The sequence below is a fragment of the Siniperca chuatsi genome, linkage group LG1 (assembly GCF_020085105.1).
Source record: "Siniperca chuatsi isolate FFG_IHB_CAS linkage group LG1, ASM2008510v1, whole genome shotgun sequence".
NCBI classification, from domain to species: domain Eukaryota; kingdom Metazoa; phylum Chordata; class Actinopteri; order Centrarchiformes; family Sinipercidae; genus Siniperca; species Siniperca chuatsi.
The window spans coordinates 31,131,284-31,153,597 of NC_058042.1; the positions used below are offsets into that span (position 1 = coordinate 31,131,284).

General features: G+C 40.9%; 1 protein-coding gene across 5 annotated transcripts in view; it reads left to right on the top strand.

Annotated features, from left to right (window-relative positions):
• The window catches only part of mtss1lb (MTSS I-BAR domain containing 2b), an 83,979-nt gene that overhangs the window by 20,402 nt on the left and 41,263 nt on the right, over nucleotides 1-22,314 (top strand). For all 5 annotated transcript variants that reach the window (XM_044184500.1, XM_044184470.1, XM_044184576.1 and 2 more), the window contains exons 2-3: nucleotides 3,353-3,414; nucleotides 3,533-3,606. In XM_044184500.1, the coding sequence (XP_044040435.1) occupies nucleotides 3,353-3,414; nucleotides 3,533-3,606 (136 nt within the window). The remainder of the gene's footprint in view (nucleotides 1-3,352; nucleotides 3,415-3,532; nucleotides 3,607-22,314) is intronic.

The window sequence follows — 22,314 nt, forward strand, 5'->3', positions numbered from 1 at the left end:
GCCAACATACTGTAGAGCAAGGTTATGTTGTACTGCTGGATTTTTTGTAATTCGCACAGTTACAAATGTCACTTTGACTTTGAACGAGGTTTCCTTACTTCTGGAACAGAACCAGAAACTTCTGTTGCCACGCCAGCTCTCTATAGTGTGCAATAGATGTGGCCATCAAATATTTTACTGATTAACTTTTAAGAGTAACAGCTCTTTATGGGATCTTGATTAATTTGTACTGCTAACATCCACACTAGAAATGACACACGAAAACGTAATATTACTACAAACGTTACACTACTACTTTTAACATTGTATGTTTTTAACATGGTACATGTTCACAGTACTGCTGCATCTTCTCTACTCCCTCGCACTGAAGTGAGTTTAGCAGGTGAATGTTAACTTGGTTTGGTCAAAGTTCAAATTCAGGTAGACCTCCATGTCTTGGCTCCTTACAGCACAGCGGTATACGAACACAGTGTGGAGGGAGGGGGGAGACGTGCATGTTAAAGAACAGGAAGCAATCACACACACATGCACACTCAATCATCACTTGGTCACTTGCCACCAGGCTCTTTTACTGGACTGAAATGCATGGGATATGCTAATGAAATGCAGGGCCGCTCATGTGTGTATGTGTGAGTGTGTGTGTGTGTGTGTGTGTGTGTGTGCAAGGAGGAGGGCATCACTTCGCGTCTCCCATCCACACTACTTAAGCTCCGTAGGGCACTTCAAACAGCCTGCAATGGGAGGGAACAGGGTGAGTGTGTGTGTGTGGGTGGGTGTGTGTGTGTGTGTGTGGGTGGGTGGTTGTGTGTGTGTATGTGTGTAGTGGATGGTGGATGGTGGAGGGGGTAGCTTTTGGTACCAAGGGGAAATAGGACTGCGATTTCAGACCAAATTAAGCCACATCAAACAGGCCAGATCAGAGAGTATACAGCCTTTACTGTCTGTGCCAGTCTGACATCACGACAGGATGCCCCACCCCCAGCACACACACACACACACACACCGATACACACATTTCCTCCCTACTGTCCTCCTTTGCTTTAATTTTTGAATTATTCCCTGTGTTTCCTTAAGTTTCTATTTTCATATTGGCAGATTTTTTGCAACTTTCTGTTCCTGTAAGGATATTTGGAATGCAACCACCCACGCACACGCACACAATTTGCAAGCATTTAACAAGGTTATAGGTTAACCTGGATCAAGGACAATGTAATATGTGCTGAGGCTGGGTTTGTGTGATCGAGCAGTCAGACAGTCTAAACGAGGGGTGGGAGGATGGGGGCGCAGCATCCATCAGAGACACAGCTTCAGCTTTGAGTTGCGTTAGCAATCCTGGCTGCTCTAGTCAAACCCTTTGATGGTGCCTGATGCCAGTGGCTGTCAAGTGTTCTGTATATATATGTGTGCATGTGTGTCTGTGTGTGTTTTGGTAGATGGATTATATGGCTGCATAGGGAGGAGAAGAGGGGTGGTTGTTGTTTTGGGGGATGAAGAAAGAGGTGGAGAGAGGGTGAAAAAAGGGGGAGATGCGGGGTACCTATGGAGCAGACAGTGGGATGGGGTGTGCACTTTTGTGGAAAGAGAATAGGGAACTGGGTCGCTGACAGAAGTTGAAAAAGGTAAAGAGATACATTATAAACATACAGAGGTGCAGGAGGAGAACAAAGAGTGTGATCTGCAGAAATGCCTGTAGTAAGCTGTCTAAATTTGAAAAAAAGAGTATAAATGAAAAATAATTCGTCATCTAAATGACTGATTATTATAATAAATGATTCAGTGGCTCAGTATTGAATAATAATACAAATTACATTAATAATCAATAGTTATTCAGTACAATTCAAAATTTTATGTAAGTAAATGTATTAAAATATTATCAGCAAAATGTACCTCAAGTATCAAAATTAAAACTAGGCATTATTCAAAATAGTCTCCCTATACTGTTTTATTGTTATATATTTTAATATTGTTTTCTTATTACTGATGCCTTAATGTGTAAGCAGCATATAAATGTTGCAGCTGGATGGGATAGAGCAATTTTTCTGTTTCTGATTAATCTGTCATTAATTTTTCAATGAATCAATTGATCTATACACATGTCAGAAACACGTGAAGAATCGCACTTTTCCAGAGCCCAGGGTGGCGCTATGAAATTGCTTGTTTAGTCTGACCAACAGTCCAAAACTCAAAGCTATTCAATTTATAGTGAAATAAAACAGAGAAAAGCAACAAATCCTCTCAATTAAAAAGGTGGAAACAGAAAATGTTTGAGAATGACATTTTTGCTTAAAGATCCCCTACAGATATGTTGTAAGACACATGAAGAAAGTCTGCTTGGAATAATAGTTTGTGTCTGATGTGGTTTTTCCACAAAAAGGTTCAATGAGCTCATTAAAAATTCCTAAAATTACACCTAATTACTTCTTCTCCCTCGTTGGAAAGTCCAGAATCTATGAATATACAAATAGTGTTCATTTTAAAAGTTTAACTGCTGGACACAAGGTGTCTCCTACTTCATTCTCAGCTTGCACTGTATTTGCACTGGGGGCTTCCACATCACATTTGTGTAAGTTGCAAAATCAGCAAAATAACTAATAACTACAGCTGTCAGATCAATGTACTGGAGTAAAAAGGACAATATTTGCCTCTGAAATATAGTTAAGTTGAAGTATAAAGTAGCATAAACTTGACATACTCAAATAAAGTACAAGTACCTCAAAATTCTACTTAAGTACAGTGCAGTTAAGTAAATGTACTTAATATCCAACACAGCTGTTATTAATGCCACACTGTCATGTTTGCCAAGCTAATGTGTTTCATATTTTTAATGATTTTGCTTTGCCAAGAACTACTTTTGTATTTCAGATCAGCAAATCGCTTTGGAAGTGTAACTCAAAATTGACTGAGATCAAGGGAGTGCGAGAGATAAACAGAGCCACAGAGTGAGAGCGGTAGAAGGGGAGACAACACACCAGAGAGGAGAAAAGGAGGCAGTTAAAACGGTTGTGGATCCAGTCTAAATACAACAAAGTACCCAAATTCTCCGTTATGGAGTAGTTTTTGGAATGAAGTGATGTGAACGTCCGATCAGTGGGGCCGAGAGACATTTACGTTGTGAATCATGCATCTGCTTAGAGCAACTACCTCAAAGCCTTGACTTGACCAGTGCCTTGACCAGTGTGTGTGTCAAGGCACTGGTCCCCCCCCACACACACACACACACACACACACACACACACACGCACACACCAATTTATTTAAATGAGTGAGTGAGGTTTGGGTATGCCAGATATGTTGTTCATCAATACGTGATATGTGTTGATATTAATGGTTATTGTTATCTGTCTGTTGCCAGTGCTCCTATCCTGTGTGGGAGGACTTCAGTGCCAAGGCCACCAAGCTGCATTCCCAGCTTCGGTAAGTTTCTTTGACAACATAACACAAATTAAAAAAAAGGCTGAAGCAGGTGCTCATTAAATAAAGCTTAAAGCATAATACCATTTTATCTAAAGTAATGAGTTTTCTGTTCATCTAGAACCACAGTTCTGGCTGCTGTGGCCTTCCTGGATGCCTTTCAGAAGGTGGCAGACATGGCTACCAACACCAGAGGTAGGGTAACAGCTGTTTGTGTATTGGTGTGTGAGTATGTTCAAAAAAAAAAAGAACCGATTCCCAGCTCAGAAAAAAAGCTGTGTGCATTGGTATGTGTCCCTTTGCTGGGTTGTGTAGTTTTGCACTTCGGAAGCGCCGTCCACATGGCAGCACTATTAAGAATCTTATCATGTTGTTGAGATCAACCAGCCTGCTAAATTCTCCTTTGACTGATGAAAGTGTTTCCAGCAGCCTAAAGGTACACTTTGTCCTACACTTCAAAGCAGTTGCACTGTTTGCAGAGGCAAAATAAATAAAATTTATGTCTGTAGAAGGGTATTTTTTGTTAGACTTCCCAATGCAATAGGAAGATCAGTTTTGCATTTAGTGGGTTGTAAACAGCATGGGTTTTTGGAGGCTTAAGTATTTTTGGGCGGAAGCTGCTTTTTGTTGATATTTCATGCCAGTCTGGCATATCTTATTTGACAACGCGTGAAGCATAAAAATCCTGAAATCCGTCTATCCATCAGAGTTGTATTATTGTCAGGGTGGAAACATGTAAACAAGTGGAACACAGGTTATTACTGTAACAATAACAAGAATACTTATTGAGAACCTGATTCTAACTATTTGGAACAATTTGATTTTAGGGTTAAGATGCTAATAGAGAATCAGTGAAGTTCAGTGAGTTCTACAAAAACTCAAGATGAGTGACACATTAAAGGGAAAGCCAGCAAAAAACTGTTTTGAGCTCTTAATTTGTGTCAGGTCTTGGTTAGCATTATAACTGCTGCTACCTGCTGTTTCTCACTGGAATTCCATGTGCCATGTTAGCTAGCCAGAGCTAATAGGGTAAGACAGGCATGTGGTAAAAAGTGTTGAAAATGCAAGACATGTGCTGCATATAATGAACCTTTAAACAATATGTCGACTGGTTTTTAGTATGTTGCCTAACTTCTAAATACTGAAAATGTCCATTATTAAGCTATCATGACATTGTGGCAACGTGTTTTCTACCCCCTTGCCACGCGCGCATCCTGGATTGTTTGAGATTGTTTTGATATTTTGAATGCAAAGCTCAACATGGTGTTTTTTCCTACGCAAACAGTCAGCTAAAAAACTCACTGAACTTTATAGAACTATGGTCAATGGATTGTATTTTGTGTTTTTGGCTTGACGCTCTTGATATTCTATATGTAGGCTTAAAGCGCGGCACTAGTTGTAATAGCGTGTGGGCTGAGAGCTGAGAAGGTCAGACAAACAGTCACTGCCCACTGAAGGCCATGTGAATACTACGGCAGCACTGAGCGAAGAGAGGGAAACGAGACAGACGACTGAGGCTGTAATACAGCGAATGTCTCCTCCCGACTTATTAGGTGCAGCTGCCAGACAGTGCATGTGATGGCGATGTGTGTGTGCGGCCCCAGGTGGGATCTTACAGAGGAGGATACGGGAAGAGGCTCGTGCTGCTTTTACAGGCCAGACAGGAAATCACCAGGCTCTGTCAGCTCACACACATGCCGCTACAACAGCCACACAAGAGAGGCAAAAATATAACATGAATGATGTTGGCACAGAGATGCAGACTGTGCATCAGAGGCTCTTTGGACTTTCTGTGCAGATGAGTCATTCCTGTTGGAGTCCATTTGTGAGATTGCTGTACAATTGCTGCTCTTTCTCAGTGCGTGATGGTCTCTAATAGATTTGTTAAATGGATGGAGGCACAAGACGGCACCAATAATGATGCTCTCTGTCTTCCTGCCATTCGCTATATCAATGTGCACTTATTACAGCGTGTGTGCATGTGTGTGAATCAAGCCCACAGGGTACTGACGATCCTGTGCTCTGCTCTTGTACCGACACTGCGATTTCTGAGCCTGCACTGGCTCTCAACCAAATTTTATTTGAACCAAAGTGTTCAGCTGGGTGAAAATGAAAAAAACTGGCTCCCTGAATAATATGGAATATTTCTGAAGTCATGGTGGCCCGAATTTTACAGTCCAAAGGCACTGCATAAACACTAATGATATTGAATCAGGTTAAATATGCAAAGTCTATGTATTGTTACATATTTGACAAAGTCAATTCCACTCAAATATGTGCCTTATTTGGTAAACTAGCCTAAAGGAAGTTACCCTTCAGGTGTTTTAGCCACGGTAGTGGCGTGGCTCTAGAGATGGCAATGTCGGTTGGCCCATCACTTTGGTCCAGAATTAAATATTGACTGGATTGCCATGAATTTGGTACAGACATGCATGGTCCCCAGATGATGAACCCTACTCCCTTTGGAGATCCCCGACTTATCCTATAGCGCCACCATGAAGTTGAAATTTGTGATTTTGAGTGAAATATATTGACAACTATGAGATGATTGCCATGGAATTTGGTACACACATTCATGTTCCCCTCAGGATTAATTGTAATACCTTTTGTGATCTTTGTACCACCATCAGGTCCAATTTTATTTGCTCAATACTTTGGTTTAAGACCAAATACCTGGAAACGGAAGACATTCCCATCAGCCTCAGCTGCACTTAGTGCTAATTAGCAACTGTTAGCATGCTAAAACACTGAACTAAGATGTTCAGGGTCTGAAATTAACACCCGCCAAGCACCAAATTGCAGGTAGATTTTCCGTTTGGCGAGTAAATCTCAGAAGGCTATCCACCACACTGGTGGGTAAATGTTTGTACCAAAATAGTCATTTAATAACTATGCTGAGAGTCTCTACCGCGTTTTGGTGTCATTTACGGGCGCGCTGCTTCTGTTCTCTGCTCTGTGTCGGACTTTGACACACACACACACACACACACACTACCACGTCTAAACAGTGCCGCGAAACTGACCGTCTTGAGCGCTTACCGTACGGGACATCAGATACTCTGCTAAAATATCACTTGCAGCCGGTCTGCTGCTGCAACCTGGTATCACGCCAAAGCGTGTAATACACACGCCGGTCGACCGTGGCAGTGTCACGTTTTCAACACATTTTCATTCCGTGGTCAAGTTAGCAATAATAAATAGGTGGAGCACCGTCCTGCCCTAATGCTGGCCCGTCTGCCCGTGCAGAGATCAGCTGCACACACACGCCCTTTGGATCGGGTTGTGGGTTGTCAAGGTTGTGGTGGCAGATAGGTTAAAATTGTATGTAGTGTGTGGATTGTGTTTCATAGACTATCTGGCAACTTGGGTGACGATTATTATTAAAAACGGGAGTGTTGGTAGGTATGATTCAGCATAATACCTTATTATCTCAGTGAAATGTACTGAAACGAATGTATGTGTGACACAAAAAGGCAATTTATAATTTTGGCCAGTAAAAAATATGCAAAATATTTTTCATTTACCAGTCCCCTTGGCCAGTAAGTCAAAAAGTTAATTTTTATACCTGCTAAACATCAGTATACAGCATTGTTACTGTGAGTTACTGCATTTATCTCAAAGCACTGCTGTGCCTAAGTACAGCCTCAGCTCCTAGCATGGCTGTAGACTCTTAGACATCATATTTTGCAAAAAAAGGTACTTGGATGGAGGTTGCTGTAAGCTGTGCTCAGTGTGTCTCTCTTTTCTTTTTAACCATCTTCCCAGGGGTAGATGAGAATATGGACCGGAAGCATGAAAGACTATTTTAAGTTAGGATGAACACCAGCAGCTTTTAGAGGAGAAATGTAGGGAATAAGGGACAGAAAATCCTGTAGTCAACGATAATGTGTTAATTAGAGTAATTTGTTAAACTGTAGGATTATTTAAAATTCTGTACACTAAAGTAGTAGCACACATATTGAACAAAGCTGTATACTGCATCACGTACTGTGTACGGTCGCTAGTGGGAAATAGTCCCCACAAAAGTGCGACTGGTGGTTTTGTCCTGCCTGATCGTGGCCAGGCCTTGTTTTCTGCTGGGTCCCTAATGTTTAGGCACCAGATATATTCAGATTTCCTCTCAAGCTGATAAAGTTAAAGAAGGCAGCATAGAGGGTGAGAGGAACAGTTTTTCTTGTGATGGTGTGTGTGACAGAGAGATTTAGTAAGTGGGTGAAATCCAGCAGGAGGAAATGTGCAAGTGTTTGTGAATTCCCTGTTGAGGGGTGAATTTGAGTGCACTTTCAGATGTGCTCTCCACTCCCCTCTTACAGCCCAAAAATTCACTTTCCCCAGGGCAAACTGGCTGTGTGTGTGTGTGTGTGTGTGTGTGTGTGTGTGTGACAGCATAGGCAGTATACACAACACGCCTGCTTCCCTGATGTGGGTTGCTGGAGGCCCTGTGTGTGTGGTGTGTTTCCCATGTTTAATAACCTGTCCATTTGGCACTGTTTAACAACTCCTCTTTATCCTTGCTTCAGTAGTATTAGTGAGGAGACACACAGACACACATGGCATGTCCCCATATTCACAGACTCAGACATAGACATACAGCATTATTTCAAAATAGAGACACACAAACATGATATGCTTCATTTTAAGCTTTTTAAACATACGTGATTTCTTGTCACCTTCCTTTTGGCTGGAAACAGTTTGAGAAATGTCTGCTAAAAAGCTGAAACCGCATGAAAGAGAGCGTGTCCAAATTCGGCTGCTGTTGCTTCGGTAGTTTTAAGCAGCCGTGGTTTATTGGCCTTACTGGCCTTTTTGATGGAGAGTTAGAGTGCAGACTCTGTTTTGTCTCTCTGTTCAGATGATTTGTATTCATCTGAAATAGGCGCATTCATAATGAAAAACAGAGCCATTTTTAGCTTTGTTTGACCATTTGAGAACACAACAGTCACAGCAGAGTGGGATCTTGTAGTTTTGGTGGCTTTAGTTTTCTAACCAACCCCAGAGCTTTGTTCGATATGACAACGTGACACAACATGGTTACTGATGCAACAACAGCACAGGAACCACAGACTACTGCGTACTGTGTGGTTGAAAATGCCTGAAGACATTTCTTAGATCAGGCCTGCATAGGCAAAGATATGTTCAAGGAAACCACAGTTGGTAAAACAGTTTTCGTTTTACAAGGAAATCTTTATAGAATTATTCATTTGTGCCACATAGCCATCTGCTGTGCATTCTTTGGCTGATTATATCTGCCACTTTCTGTCACCACCCACTTCCTCTTGATGTAATGTGCCATTGCAATGACATCCAGCATATCTTTCATGGCAAGGACCACATGACAATTTGAAGTTTGAAATGACTTTAGTGGTGGTCAGCAAGAATGTAATAAGCTGCTGCTCAGATAAATATAATATTTGAACAAAAGTTACAGGTTTCAGCTTTAAATATGGACTCTCACTATGCACACTTGGCACAAGGAACAGCAGTAAAGCTCAACTGTGTGTGTTTGTGTGTGTGAGATGATGAGGATGATGATCTGATGGTACAGAATGTCTGGTGGTTTTATTGCCAGGCTGCCTGCCTGCTTCTGAATACAAGGTTTCATAATGAATATCATAAATCTTATTAATGCACACACACACACACACACACACATGCTTGCATGCTCTCAAGAATATAGACACAGAACTGAACCCCCCCTTCATTCTTTAGACTCGTAAAGTAGTAAAATGGCAGTTGGTAACAAAATGAAAAGATACTGTGTGAGAGTACATTCTCTAACAAAGTTTTGGTTGCATTAATCATTTGCAAAAAAGAAATTGAGGGACATTGACCAGAGCATGTCTAAAAGGGTACTCAAACAACAACAATAACGAATTAAGTTAATATTCACCATTACTTCACTGCTTATAAGTTTCTCAAATGAAAAAATGTGTTAGGACAAGTTAGAATCTTCACTCTTAGCTGTTTCTGTCCCTTCTCCAGGTATAACAGTAAATACATTGTCAAATAATGCTTATCAGGACATGATCACCCCTCTAACCTCTGTAGTGTATCTCTAACACAGTAGCAACTGACTTCTACTGTATTTTTAAGGATGAAATGAGAATAAAAATGTTGCAGCTAAGGCTATGGCCACCCTGAGGCGAGTAAATCTGACAGTGCTTTTTACATGTGAAAACAACTTGCATTTTCCGGTTGTCTTCTAAATACTTAAAAGAAATGCAGAAGCTATGTGCGCAGTCCATTTCATGTATGGTAAATCCAAGGAAGCTTAAGGTGCTCCTGAAGCTCAAAAGACACTGGTCACGAACTCAAATGCCAAAACAATAGGAAAACTGCTAAATCTCTACTGACTGCATTTAGAATAATTGATTGTGGCTCAGTAATGCTACCTGTTAGTCAGATGACTGCATTCACTGAATGCAGTCATCTGACTAAATTAATCTAAGTACAGTTCAATGACAACACCTTTATTGTGCAATCGAATCTATAAGCTCGCAATTGCATTTTCAGGTGAATGCAGTCTTGAGAGAGTTTTAAAAAAAGCAACATTTTGGGGATGTAAAAACATCATCTTTGGGTGTAAGGAAGCCCAAATCAAAGAGTGCCAAACCAGAGTACATGCAGCCACGTGCATTGTTCCATAGCTTTATAGTTTTCTGGCTGAACAGGCACGCTGTCGTGATGCTTTTTCTATTACAGCCTGTACACTTGATGATGGAAAATGATCCTCAACTGTACATAAAAAGAACAAGAAGGATTGTTTTTCAACTAAACAAGAAGTGAGCAGAAACAGGGCTAAGGTTTAGCTTAACTGCAGATGGTGGAAAGGAGAGAAAAGAGGCTGTAAAACTCATTTCCAACATGTTTATCTTTTTCAGTGAAGCCAAAGAAAGGGAGCTGGGGGGCAGGAAGCAATGAAGTTTATGAGAAATGTGGTGTTGATTTTGAGAAGCACTACCACTAATAATACCATTGGTGTGACATAGAGGCTGCCAATGATCCTGTGACTGCGGTCTCATGCGTTTACAGTAATTTTACCAAGGTAAGAATTTTACGGTTTATAACCAGCTACACACAGCACATTTAAAACTTTACACAAAGAAGAAGAGCACATTGATTTGCTGTAAATAGAGAACCTCAGATTTGAGGCACAGTGGCGCTGTGTGGAGAAATGATAGTTAATGTGTAACAGTTGAGGATTGTTCCAGACCTCAGAGGAATGGAGTGATGACTGTATGAAAAGACAGAGAGGTCCATGCTTGAGGGAGCATTGAGCAAGCAATAAGGACAGAGAACGCACAGAGGACTGTTGTGGGGCACTTGTGGAGGAAGTCTTCAACTGCAGGCCTGTGCTGTTGCTGTGGATACGAGCATCAGCTAGTGGCTCCAAACGTCCGCACCACACAGCCCTGTCAGATTAACTCAAGTAACCCTTCATCAACACCACCGTCGTGTTCCAAAGGTATTTATTATCACATTCATTTTGTACTGTATGTTGTTAAACACTATTAACTATATAAAGTGGACATTGTTACAATACAGTTTTCATACAGTTTAACTGTCAGTGTTTAGTGGGGTTTGGACAAGTTTGCATTCTGTTACTACTTGTAGCAGATGCTAGATGTTTCAACCATTTATCCATTACTTTTAGCTAACCAGTTCACCTGTTTATCCATTACTTTTAGTTAAATATTTAGACTTTTTATTCATCACTTATTTCAACCAATTACTTTTAACTAACTGTTTAGAATTCTCTGCTCACATGCTAATTAGTGTTCACTCAGTGTCACTTGCAACATGTTGTGTTCAGGTGTTACAGCTGACTCAATATGTGGATATATAATTATGTAGTGTAAGTGTAAATTAAGTGTAAATTGTAATTTTTTTCAAATTAGTTGAGCTACTCCACTAAGTTAGCTATTGAGCCAAGTGCCTGAAGAGTAAAGTGTGTGTGAGAGAGAAAGAAAAAGAGAAACAGAGAAGGTGCTTTGACATATTGTTGCAGAGGGGGTAAGTAAAACAATAAGGGGTAAACAAAGGGTAAACCAAAGGAGGTACAAAACAAAATAATATCTAAACACAATAAAAGAAACTAAAGTTGCTGCTTTTTTGCCTTTACTTCAAAGCTTGTCTGAGTGTGTGTTTGTGTGTGTGTCTTCATTCAGTATAATAAAAAAAAACTATTCAACACTCCCTCATTAACTAGCTGGCTGCCTGGCAGAGCACTCCATGCTGGCTGCACTGATGACTCCCTGGGTGGGAGGAAGAGAGGTAACACTCAGCTGTGAGGCCACTTAAGTTGATACAGCTACACACACACACACACACATGCAACTCAGCAAGACTGGTTTCCCATATTCAGCTCGCAGCATGGTACCCCCCCTGCAAGGACCACCTGCTAGTTAATACCACTACTCACACACACACACACACATACACACACTCACCCCTACGCATGCAATTCTGACATGCATGCATGTTAGCTTACAGGCATGTGTGTGTACACATCTAGGCACTGCACAGAGCATGCCAAGCAATTGTGACCACCCACACGCACATACACACATGCATGGTTCAGCCTGTTCAAATGACATGCAATGGGCAGTGGCCCTAGAATAGCATGCACAAGGTTTATACTCCAAAAACTGTATTTCAGTTGTGTGATATTTGTAAGTTTATACCTCCTGTGTGTGATGCCTACGTGTCTCCCACTTTTCTCGCTCTGACTCTGACATGGATTTTCTGTCCCTTTAGCCAATTGCAGACAAGTGGGATCACATTTACGAGCATGGTTGCCAGGCAACAAGAAGAGAGAGTGAGTGTGTGAGAAAGAGAGGGAAGCGATGACAGAGAAAAAATAGCCATGTTGTTGCCAAGAGGAGAGGAGAAATCTGAGCAAGATGGCTTAATTGCATATCGCAGATAGCATGCCATTCATGGTCAACTGGAGATACATTTGATCTGATAACAGTCGACCATGCAACCAAAGTGGTTAAACTGGGGTTTTGTACTATACATAACTGGGTTAGCATGAGGATTAGTCAGCTACTGACCTTACCTTAACAGCACTGAATTCATTATGACCTAAAATCACAACTGAATCGTCTGCCTTTCACCAAGTTTGTCTCTTTCCGATGTCCAGTGGGGTAGTCAGAGAATCTGAGAAAACAGAAAGTGAGTGCCATTGTTGGGCAGTAAGCATTACTTACCCAACTATATTCAGTAACGGGTAGGGTTGTGCGATATGAGAAATATGTCCACCGGTAAAGATTTTGGCAATACCATTTCCACCGGGGGCATTATCCCTTCATGTCATGTCATGTATTCGGGGCAGGCTATTAAGGCTGGGTATTGTTTAAAAGTAACCAGTACCCTTAAAATGATACCGATACCAATAGAGTACTTAATTCGATACCCATCGTGTGAATGGAAGCATTCAGTTGCGTAAAATGCCACCAGTCCTCCCCATCCAAATGATTTATACACAAATACATTTGGAAAGTGTTCTTTAATTTGATTTTAATGTGCAAGATAAGTGTAGCCTATATACAGAGAGGCCGCACAACAGACCAACCTTGTTTATCAGAGTAATGGGAAACGTTAAGTCTATGAGTTAACAGTTTGAGTCATGCATAGAGGTTGTATTAGGCTCTGGTTGTGTCTGTTTTACAAACCAACCGCAAAAAACAAACACAAAGCCAGCGGTAATTCTGAGACAGCAGATTGTGAGCTGCAGTTTCTCCGGTAAACACACCGATCTCTTTGGCTATCGCAGTCCCTCTTGCCCAGCCTGCCTGCTGCTCCTGTCGCAGTGATTTCCCCTCCGGAGCATGCTTCGCTGCCGGAGTGTCTCTGGGCTAGGCAGAGCAGACAGGCCAGGTGTCTGCAGGGCGGGTCGCCACACTCTGGCACACTCCACCAGCACTCCACACACTGGGCCGGAGCGAACGAGGCGAAGAAATGCTCAGTGTGTGTGGCGGGGCAGCCTGGTGGCAGCTGCTGTAGCTGCTAGCTGTAGCTGAAGCTGCGGTAGTGGGCCAATGTAGCGGCTAGCTGCTAGCTGTAGCTGCGGTAGTTGGCCAATCACACTTTGCATTAAATCGAAGAACGCTTGAGGTGATTGGCTGCAAGCAAAACCATACAAATAGTCATTTTTTTCTAGATCTACTTACAAAAAGGATCGAACGCAGGTATCGTTTGACTGGAGATGTTTCGATACTACTTGGTACTGGGTTATTTCGGTTGATACCTTAAAGGTATCGAGTACCGATACCCAGCCCTACAGGCTATGTAGCAAATCAGGGATGCTGCCTCGCAAGGTAACGTGATTTGAGCAGCAGGACTCATATAACGTGAGAGCGACAGTTGGTGGCGGTAATGAACCTCTAAGCTGGTTTGCCAACCGCCGCAGAAGACGAGAGTGACAAGAAAACATGGAGGAGGAGAGTGAAATTGTAAATACAGAGCAGGAGGATTTGTTTTTGTTTGTATGGAAGTTCTAAATAAAAGAAGAAAATAATGAAATGTGATGAAGTACGGTATGGTTATTTTAAACCATTTCTTAATTGAATTACCAAAACAGTTACTCTGTCGTGATATATACCGTTACCGTGATATAAAATTACATATACCATGACTGAAGATTTTGGCTATATCACCCACACCTAGTAATGGGTGTCTAACTGTGTTCAGACAGAATGCAAAGCATACCCTATCCCAGGGCTTTACGAATCTTTAAGAATCTAAGTGTACTGAGACATTGCTAGCTAGTGTACGGCTAATGTTCAGTTGGTACGTTGGCTTTTTGGGGCGAATAAACACAAATAGTGCAGCGGTCAAATTCAAGCAAATGACGCAAGGCGAGAATTCACTTCACTTTCTGCCTAAACGCACATTAAGGGATTACAATTTTAAATCCAGTAATTACATTACAGTTACAAATCCCAGAAATTATATTGTTACTTCGACATTTCATCTTGTTAGCTAGTTTTCCGGAGTGCTGCATGCAGTCACAGGGGCTAAGCTAAGTTTTGATGATCAGTACATACCTCCAAGCCTTAGGCTGGCTGCTTGTTAAACCACAAAGTCTCGTTTTCTATTACTGCACCTGTTAAATAGAGAAGATGTGATGGGTGGGTGTGCAGGCTTTTGAGATGTTCGTACGCACCTTTGATGGAGTTGGACTAAGCAACGAAAGTAATAAAATAAGTAGGGCTGTTATTTTCATTATAGATTAATCTGCTGATTATTTCCTCAATTAATCAATTATCGTTTTGTCTATAAAATTGTCAGAAAATAGTGAAAAATGCCCGTTAAAATTTCCCACTGCCCAAGGTGATCTATTTACATAGCTTGTTTTAGTCAACCAACAGTCCAAAACCCAAAGATATTTACTCTCATACACATATAATTTGTCTTTAATTTGCTCTACTTCTGTTCTTACTTTAATTTTATATACCTCTTATTATTTATTTTTTTATGTTGTCTATTTGTCTGTACTTATTTATGTCCTTGTGCTGCTGCAACAAATCAAATTTCCCCTCTGGGGATCAATAAAGACGTATCTTATCTTATATACGAAAGAAAAGAATCAAAAAGAATCAAATCCTAACATCCAAGCAAGTTTGGCATTTTTGCTTGCAAAATTTCAAAAAGGATTAATCGATGGCAAAAACTACAAACCTAAGATGCAAGTTGTAAGAAATGGGAATTATCCTTTATTGTACAATGCATTTGTGCATTAGGGATTCTTAAAAAGCGAATAATGAGTCATTTCACTCTGGTTTGACTGTATAAAATGCTGGATGCTACTTTGCAGTACTGTTGATGACAGTATAGTCATCGAATTGAACTCAGTCATTAGTCAAGTATTTAAAGAATTTATGGATGTTTGTGTTTGTTGTTGATAAGAACTGTTTACAACTCCATAATCCCCCTTTTCTTTCTTTCTTTCTTTCTTTCTTTCTTTCTTTCTTTCTTTCTTTCTTTCTTTCTTTCTTTCTTTCTTTCTTTCTTTCCAATCCTCTTTTTTTTTCTCTGTAAGTAGGCCATGGCTGAGAGGCCTGCTGTTGTGGAGAGCTACAAAAAACAACATTATTGTCTTTAATTAAGCCTCAGCCACATTGTGCATCTATTTCCCTCCCTACAGCCATCCCTCTCCCTGTCCCCCTCATTTCTCTCACTCATCCAACTCTTCAGTGCTTCCTCTACCCTCATCACTCACCCCAAACGCTACCGTTCTCTTCCCTCCTCTCTTGTTCCCCTCTGCCGTTCTCTGACTTCCCAACACGTTTCTCCCATCAAATCCTGCCTCCCATCATTCCTATTCTTCCTTTGCCCTGCTTGTTCCCTCCATCCCTCTCTCTGTCTCTGGCAGCTCTCTAAGGACATTTCCTGATGTCACAGTGCAGTATTGTCCCAGAGGTCAACAACGCAAGACATGCTCTGTTGCACACACACACACACATGCAGTGAACTCACTCTGTTAGCATGGGAAGCTGAGCTCAGTGAGTCTTGCTGCTCTAAGGCCAAGTCCTGTTTAATGAGACAAGAGGCTGGAGTGAGGAGAGGTGTGCGTGTGTGCATGTATGCGTGTTATGGTAGGTAGTCAGTGATAGCTTTCCTTAATGTTTTAGATTTCCTGCAACATCAAGTTTTGATTTGTGTTTTCTTGGGTTTTATCATTTAAGATTGAGTAACTCTTACCGAATTTGTCACTTGCAGCACTCAGGGAGAACTGGGTATATTGGCGTTGGTGTGCTCAGAGTTAGTGAGAGGTAGGTGTTAATCCGCAGCATTAACAGCCATCAGCCAGGCGTGATAACTGGTGTGGCTGCTGCTGGCTCAGCTGTACACACACACACACACACACTATACTGCTATCCTTCCGAGGACCCTCCATTGACTACATCTGACTACATCATTCTATAAACTCTGACTGTAATGATCAGAACTACTGCACACGCCCAGTCTCAGCCCTTTCTGTAACCTTAAAGGGATTCTCCACCCAAAATCTATCTTTAGAGCATCACTGACGCTCTGTAGGTTTGAAGGGTAGTTGGAAGTGGGCTGCGTTGGTTGGATGCATGCTGCTTCAGATACTGGTGAGACAATGGCATACAATTCAGGAAGTCCAGTTTGAGTAACAGATTGACAAGTTGGAAGGTTTCTCACATACCAAAACACTTATCAGGCTACATCCTCTGTCGCTGAGGTAAACAATCTTGGTGCAACTTTAGACTCCACCCTTTGTTTTGACACACATAAAAAACATCACCAAGACGGCCTTCTTTCACCTGAAGAACATCTCCAGACTACGCCCCTCTCATTTTAATGCTGCAGCTTGTTCTCCGGGGGAATCCATGCTTTGACTGGGTGCAGCCATACTTCATTGCGAAGCGTCGATGCACAATATGCAAATCGACATATTTCGTCCCAGCCGTAGCTGATACAAACGCAAGTAGCCATTGACCTGTGACCCCAGCGAGCATCACGGGAGACTAGCTGTGTAAACAATGCAACGTCTGCAGCTAATGCTAGAATAGCCTATACTCTAGCCGCTAGTTTATCAAAATGAAACAGAGCTTGCGGTTTAACTTCGCATTGATGAACAGCCAGGACACAACAGCTGAGGTGGATGTTTCTCCATCAGCCTCCCCCTCAACAAGTGTGACTCCTTCGGCACCGCTGCCAGCGGAGACAGAATCAGAGGACACATAAATGGCTAACTCTACAAACCTGCATGCCAGCCCAAATTCTGTGCTTTCCCAGTCACCCAAACAGTAAGTGGAAAGAGCAGGAGCGCAACCATGCTCAAGAAGACTAAATAGCCTCTCGTTGCTGCCGTTTGAAAGAACTTGCAGAGACTTTGGAGTCTAATGAAATAATTGAATTATTTAAGGCCAAGCCACGCCATTTGCCAGGTAGGCTGTGTCCCAATAAAGTTTGATAAGCCTATATAAAGAATAATTGCACTGTGATGTTTAAAAGAACAATCAAAGAATGGACTGTACATCGACGAAAGCACTTTTTATACTGTGTTTTGGCTATGTTGTAGGCAAGCTTATATGGATGGTTATATTTAGCACATCAGTCTAGCCTATTCTGTGTTGTAGGGAAAATGAATTGTGGCACACCCAGTTTTTCTCATGCACACCCACAGTCTTTTTTCTGGCTACGCTAGTGCTTTAGTCACGACAGTCGCGAGGTAAACAGTAGAAATACACAGTTCACATTACAAAGTAATTACCAGGAATATGCGCTTGCGCATATTTGATTGGCCATGGCAGTGCCTTGCGGGATGACGTTGCATTGCCTTCTTTGCCAAGGAAGGTGTGTTTTATTTGCCAGAGCCCTCTGCGCCGGCACCACCCGCTGCGTCAATGAAGTGGTCCCATTCCAATAGATGGGTCTGTGTTTTTAAAGCTGTTGTCTGTCTGAGGGTGGCCTAAAAAATTTGTACTTTCCTTCTTAACAAAGAGGAGCTGGCCAGATTTCATGAAGTAAATTAACCGTCATTGTCCATAGAAATGTCCAAAATACTCAGTGCTGTAACTATTGATTATTTTCATGATTTAATCTGTCAAATATTTTTACATTTAATTGTTTTGTCTGTAAAATGTTAAAAAATAATGAAAAATGTTCTAAGGGCCTAAGTTAACGTCTTCAAATGTCTTATTTTGTCTTTATTTTTGATTAAGAGTCCAAAACCAAATATATTCAATTTACAAGGATATAAAACTGAAAAAAGCATCAAATGCTAACATGTGAGAAACTTGAACTTGCAAATGTTTCAAGCATTTTCACTTGATAAATGAGTTTTTAATGAATCTAATTGTCGTAATAGCACAACATTGCCTCTGGGTTCCTCTTCAAATCCCTGAAGCTACAGAAGTAGCATCTTTAGCCATATTTTGGCATGTTTGCATTATATTCCTTCCTGCTTTTGCTATGTTTATGTATGTTACGTATGTGCCAAATAGTGCTGCTTCCATTTGTCGATTGATTGCGTAAAGGTAGGTGTGTATACTTCATCCTCCTCCATTATTTTTTTTACTTCATCCCTGTCTCTCCCTGCTCTGCAGCTCTGCCACTGGGTGTGTTTCCATGGTAACAGTGGCGCACACAGATGTGTTATGTTTTGGGGGTCTCTAACCCCTTATTCCTCCACACACTTTTTAACTTTTAATTAATAATTTTAACATTTTTGGATTCTTTCTTGACCTTATGTGACAAAAAATCTCAACTCAAGGTCAGCTTTTGAGATGCAGCTGAAAGCTCAGGAAAAGCTAGTTAAAGGTCCAGTGTGTTTGGATTTAGTGGCATCTAGCGGTGAAATTGCAGTTTGCAACCATTTGAATACCGCTTTAATCACCCTCTCTTTCCAAGCGTGTAGAGAAACTACGGTGGCTGCGAAACTTGCGAAAAATGCAAACAGCCCTATCTAGAGCCAGTGTTTGGTTTGTCCGTTCTGGGCTACTGTTCAAACATGGCGGTGCAACATGGCGACCTCCGTGGAAGGGGACCCGCTCCTGCTGTAGATCCAAACAGCTTATTATAAGGTAATGAAAACACAACGATTCTTATTTTCAGGTGATTATACACAAATGAAAACATACTTATAAATATTATATTCCATTTCTGCCAATAGCTCCTCCTAAATGTTACACACTGGACCTTTAAGTGGAGTTGATATGTTTTATTACACAATTCTAATATTTACTGTGTATTTCTATATACTCTCTAAGAGCCTGATTCCGTGCACAAGAAACCTGTTTATTCACTTCAACCAGCTGATGGGAATACTCCTAAGTTACTGGTTATTTGTTGTGGTATGTCAACAGTTCTTTTGAAAGTCACTGGAAGCTGGATGGGAGCATTGTTAGAGAGAGACTCAGTGAGAGAGAGACATTAGCATTAACAGCAGAACAGTGTTTCCCACAGCTACCTGACCTCCTGCCAGCCAGTCTGCTCAAAACAAAAAAAAAAAAAGTATTCTCAGAGACACGCTGTCCCCCCTGACCGTGTGTGTGTGTGTGTGTGTTGGTGAGAGAGACAGAGAGAGAGAGAGAGAGAGAGAGAGAGAGAGAGAGGGCTTACTTGATGTTGACTTTGTGTGTGTCTCTGTATGTGTGTTAGTATATTTATCTGTCTGTAAAAATCTGTGTTACTGTAGGAGTCGTGACCCATCGTTTTCTCATTCTGCTAATTTTCCTCCAATCCGGTTCTCTGTAATGCTTTATCTGTGGGGGTCAGGAGTGCGCAGAGAGGCAGAGGAGTATACATGATGCACAGACTACATTACCCACAATGCTATATTTAGACCACTGCAGTGTGTGACTCAGCACAGCCAAACCTAACTCTGGTCTGACAGCGTTATGGTTATGTCGCTACACTAAATGAACAGAACAGCTATATGCATATTTAATTCTTATGTCTTTTCAGAAAGACCAGGCCATGAAAGCAGCATCATAACAACCATAATTGCTGGAAACCACATGATACAACTGTCAAATCAAAGGTAGCCAAAAATCACAATTTTGCCACAAAGGGCTTTACAAAAATGTGATAGATTGTACCCCCAGAATACAAAAATGCATTAAAAATAAAATAAACGATAACGAAGGATTACTATGTATGATGATTGTTGTAATCAGTGACACACAGTGGTTCCTATCCACATGTTAATGTAAATCGTATGTGTGTGTGTGTGTCTTGGTTTGTTAGACACGCAGGTATGTATTAGTCTAAGATTAAACACGCATTATAATTACAATAAGGGTTAATATCCCTTCAGAAGCGTATGTGTGTGTATAATCCTTTTTCTGCCATCCTGACACACCCAGAAGCACTGAGCACCTCTCTTGCCCCTAAGCAGCTGGTATGATGCCTCCTTGCAGATGGCATGTTGCATGTTACAGTGGCTACCATCTGTAGAATGCATGCTTACCATTGTGAATGTTAACGTATGAATGCTCTTAAAGCTTCATATTTACCGTACAGATACACTATGAGAGTGGTGTCAATCTTTACATCTCCAGTCTGTATTTCCCAAAATGTCGAACTATTCCTTTAATGTGATTTTCTTAAAAAAGATGTGTGCCATATAGAGGGAGTTCATCTAGATACAAATACAGTGATATTCTCTGCTTCAAGACCAGCAGTGTGGAGATTTTCTATGGTAAAACTGTACAGAGAACAAGCCAAATTATCTCACCCTACTGGCAAATGTTTGTTTTTTTGTTATTTTAAGGAATAAACAAGACTATGGACTGGATTGCATGACTCATTTGACAGATATTTCGACAGTGTATGGATTAGTATACTTGACTTCTCGCCAGTGTTAACCCTTTGTGCATAAATGTCTGAACCTTATTGAACTGTTGCGAGTACAAAATGAGGAAATTGCCCAGCGGCCACTATATTGTTCAGCAGACCATCTCAACACATGATACTGGAGATTACACACACATCAACAGAGTGACAAAAATACGTTACGGAGATAAGCTTTCACTTAATAGACACACATAATACAGAATGGCTGTCTAAGTATTTGCCAGAGCAGTGAGAGCTCCTTAAGAACATGTGCCATGTAGCCTTGAGAGGTTAGGAAGTACAGACAGCTCAGAAAATCAGCCTCTCAACAGCCGGGAGAAGCACCGCCGACCTACACTGACATCACCAGCGGCTTTGTTTTAACAGGGGTGTTTACTATTCAGAATCCTTACCGTATTACGATCAGTGGACGAGAATTTGAGGTCTGTAGAATTTAGAGATGTTTCCCTGATATTACAATTACTGTTTAAAAGGATGTACTGTAGGACTGATATTAGACCTCAAAATGACATTCAAACTTCAACATTTATATTGATGAGCGGAAAGATGTCAGATCAATATCAGGTTGCTAAGGTGCACAAATGTATTTTCAATTGATTTTCCTTTTCATTGATTCTAGTTCAGTGTCAGGTTGCTGGATTAGAGTAAAGGGAATTAAAAACAGTAATGTACTGTATGATGTTGTTGTGATATTGCTCTTCCATGATAAAGCATAGGATGTTTTTTAATGCATTAGTAAGGTCATCGACCCTGGAGCTGGTAGAGATTCAGTTTCTTGCTCAAGAACACTTTGTGGGTGGCTGATTACGCACAACCCCTGATCCTGACAACAGTCTTCCTTTACAAAATGATTCTTTAGTGCAGTTTTGAACTCATTTTGCCATAAGGACATCCTTATCTATGAATGCTGTGGATTAACAGAGCCACACATGTGGCGCGTGTTTCGGTTATCAGAAAACTGATTATAAATAAATAATTAATCTTCATCTTCCTTTTTTTTTTTTTTTTTGGTCTTGGCACACATTTAGCCTAATCATTTATCTATTCTCTGTTTCTGCTAAAGCTAAATTTTGCCATAAAACTACACCAGTCAGTGGACGTAATGTTAATCATCCGTATACTGTACTGCATTCAGTATATCTTAATTCTTGTAACATTAGCTAATGCTAACAAAGTTGGCTAGGTAGCTAGCTAACAGTATTATTTATTGATGTATGTAGTTATATTTTTGACTTATCTTTGACTACATTTTGTCAGTTTTGGGCCTCCATAGATTTCAGCTAAACTAGAAAAACAACAACTACTGGCTGTACAGCACCTCCATCAAAGACACAGACATGATTGCAATCTGGAAGACCAAAGGGCCAATAGCTAGTTTTTTATTGACACAGTAGCCTATGATTTGTGCTCATGGTTAGCAGCTACAACAGGTAAGATCAGGCCAGAATTGTTTATATATCACTCCTATCTATCAACTTGCTTTACAACACATTTCTCTTCTTACTGGTAAACAGAAGTCCCTCTGAACATTTACTTTTTTCTTCCTTTTTTTCTTCCTCTCTTTTT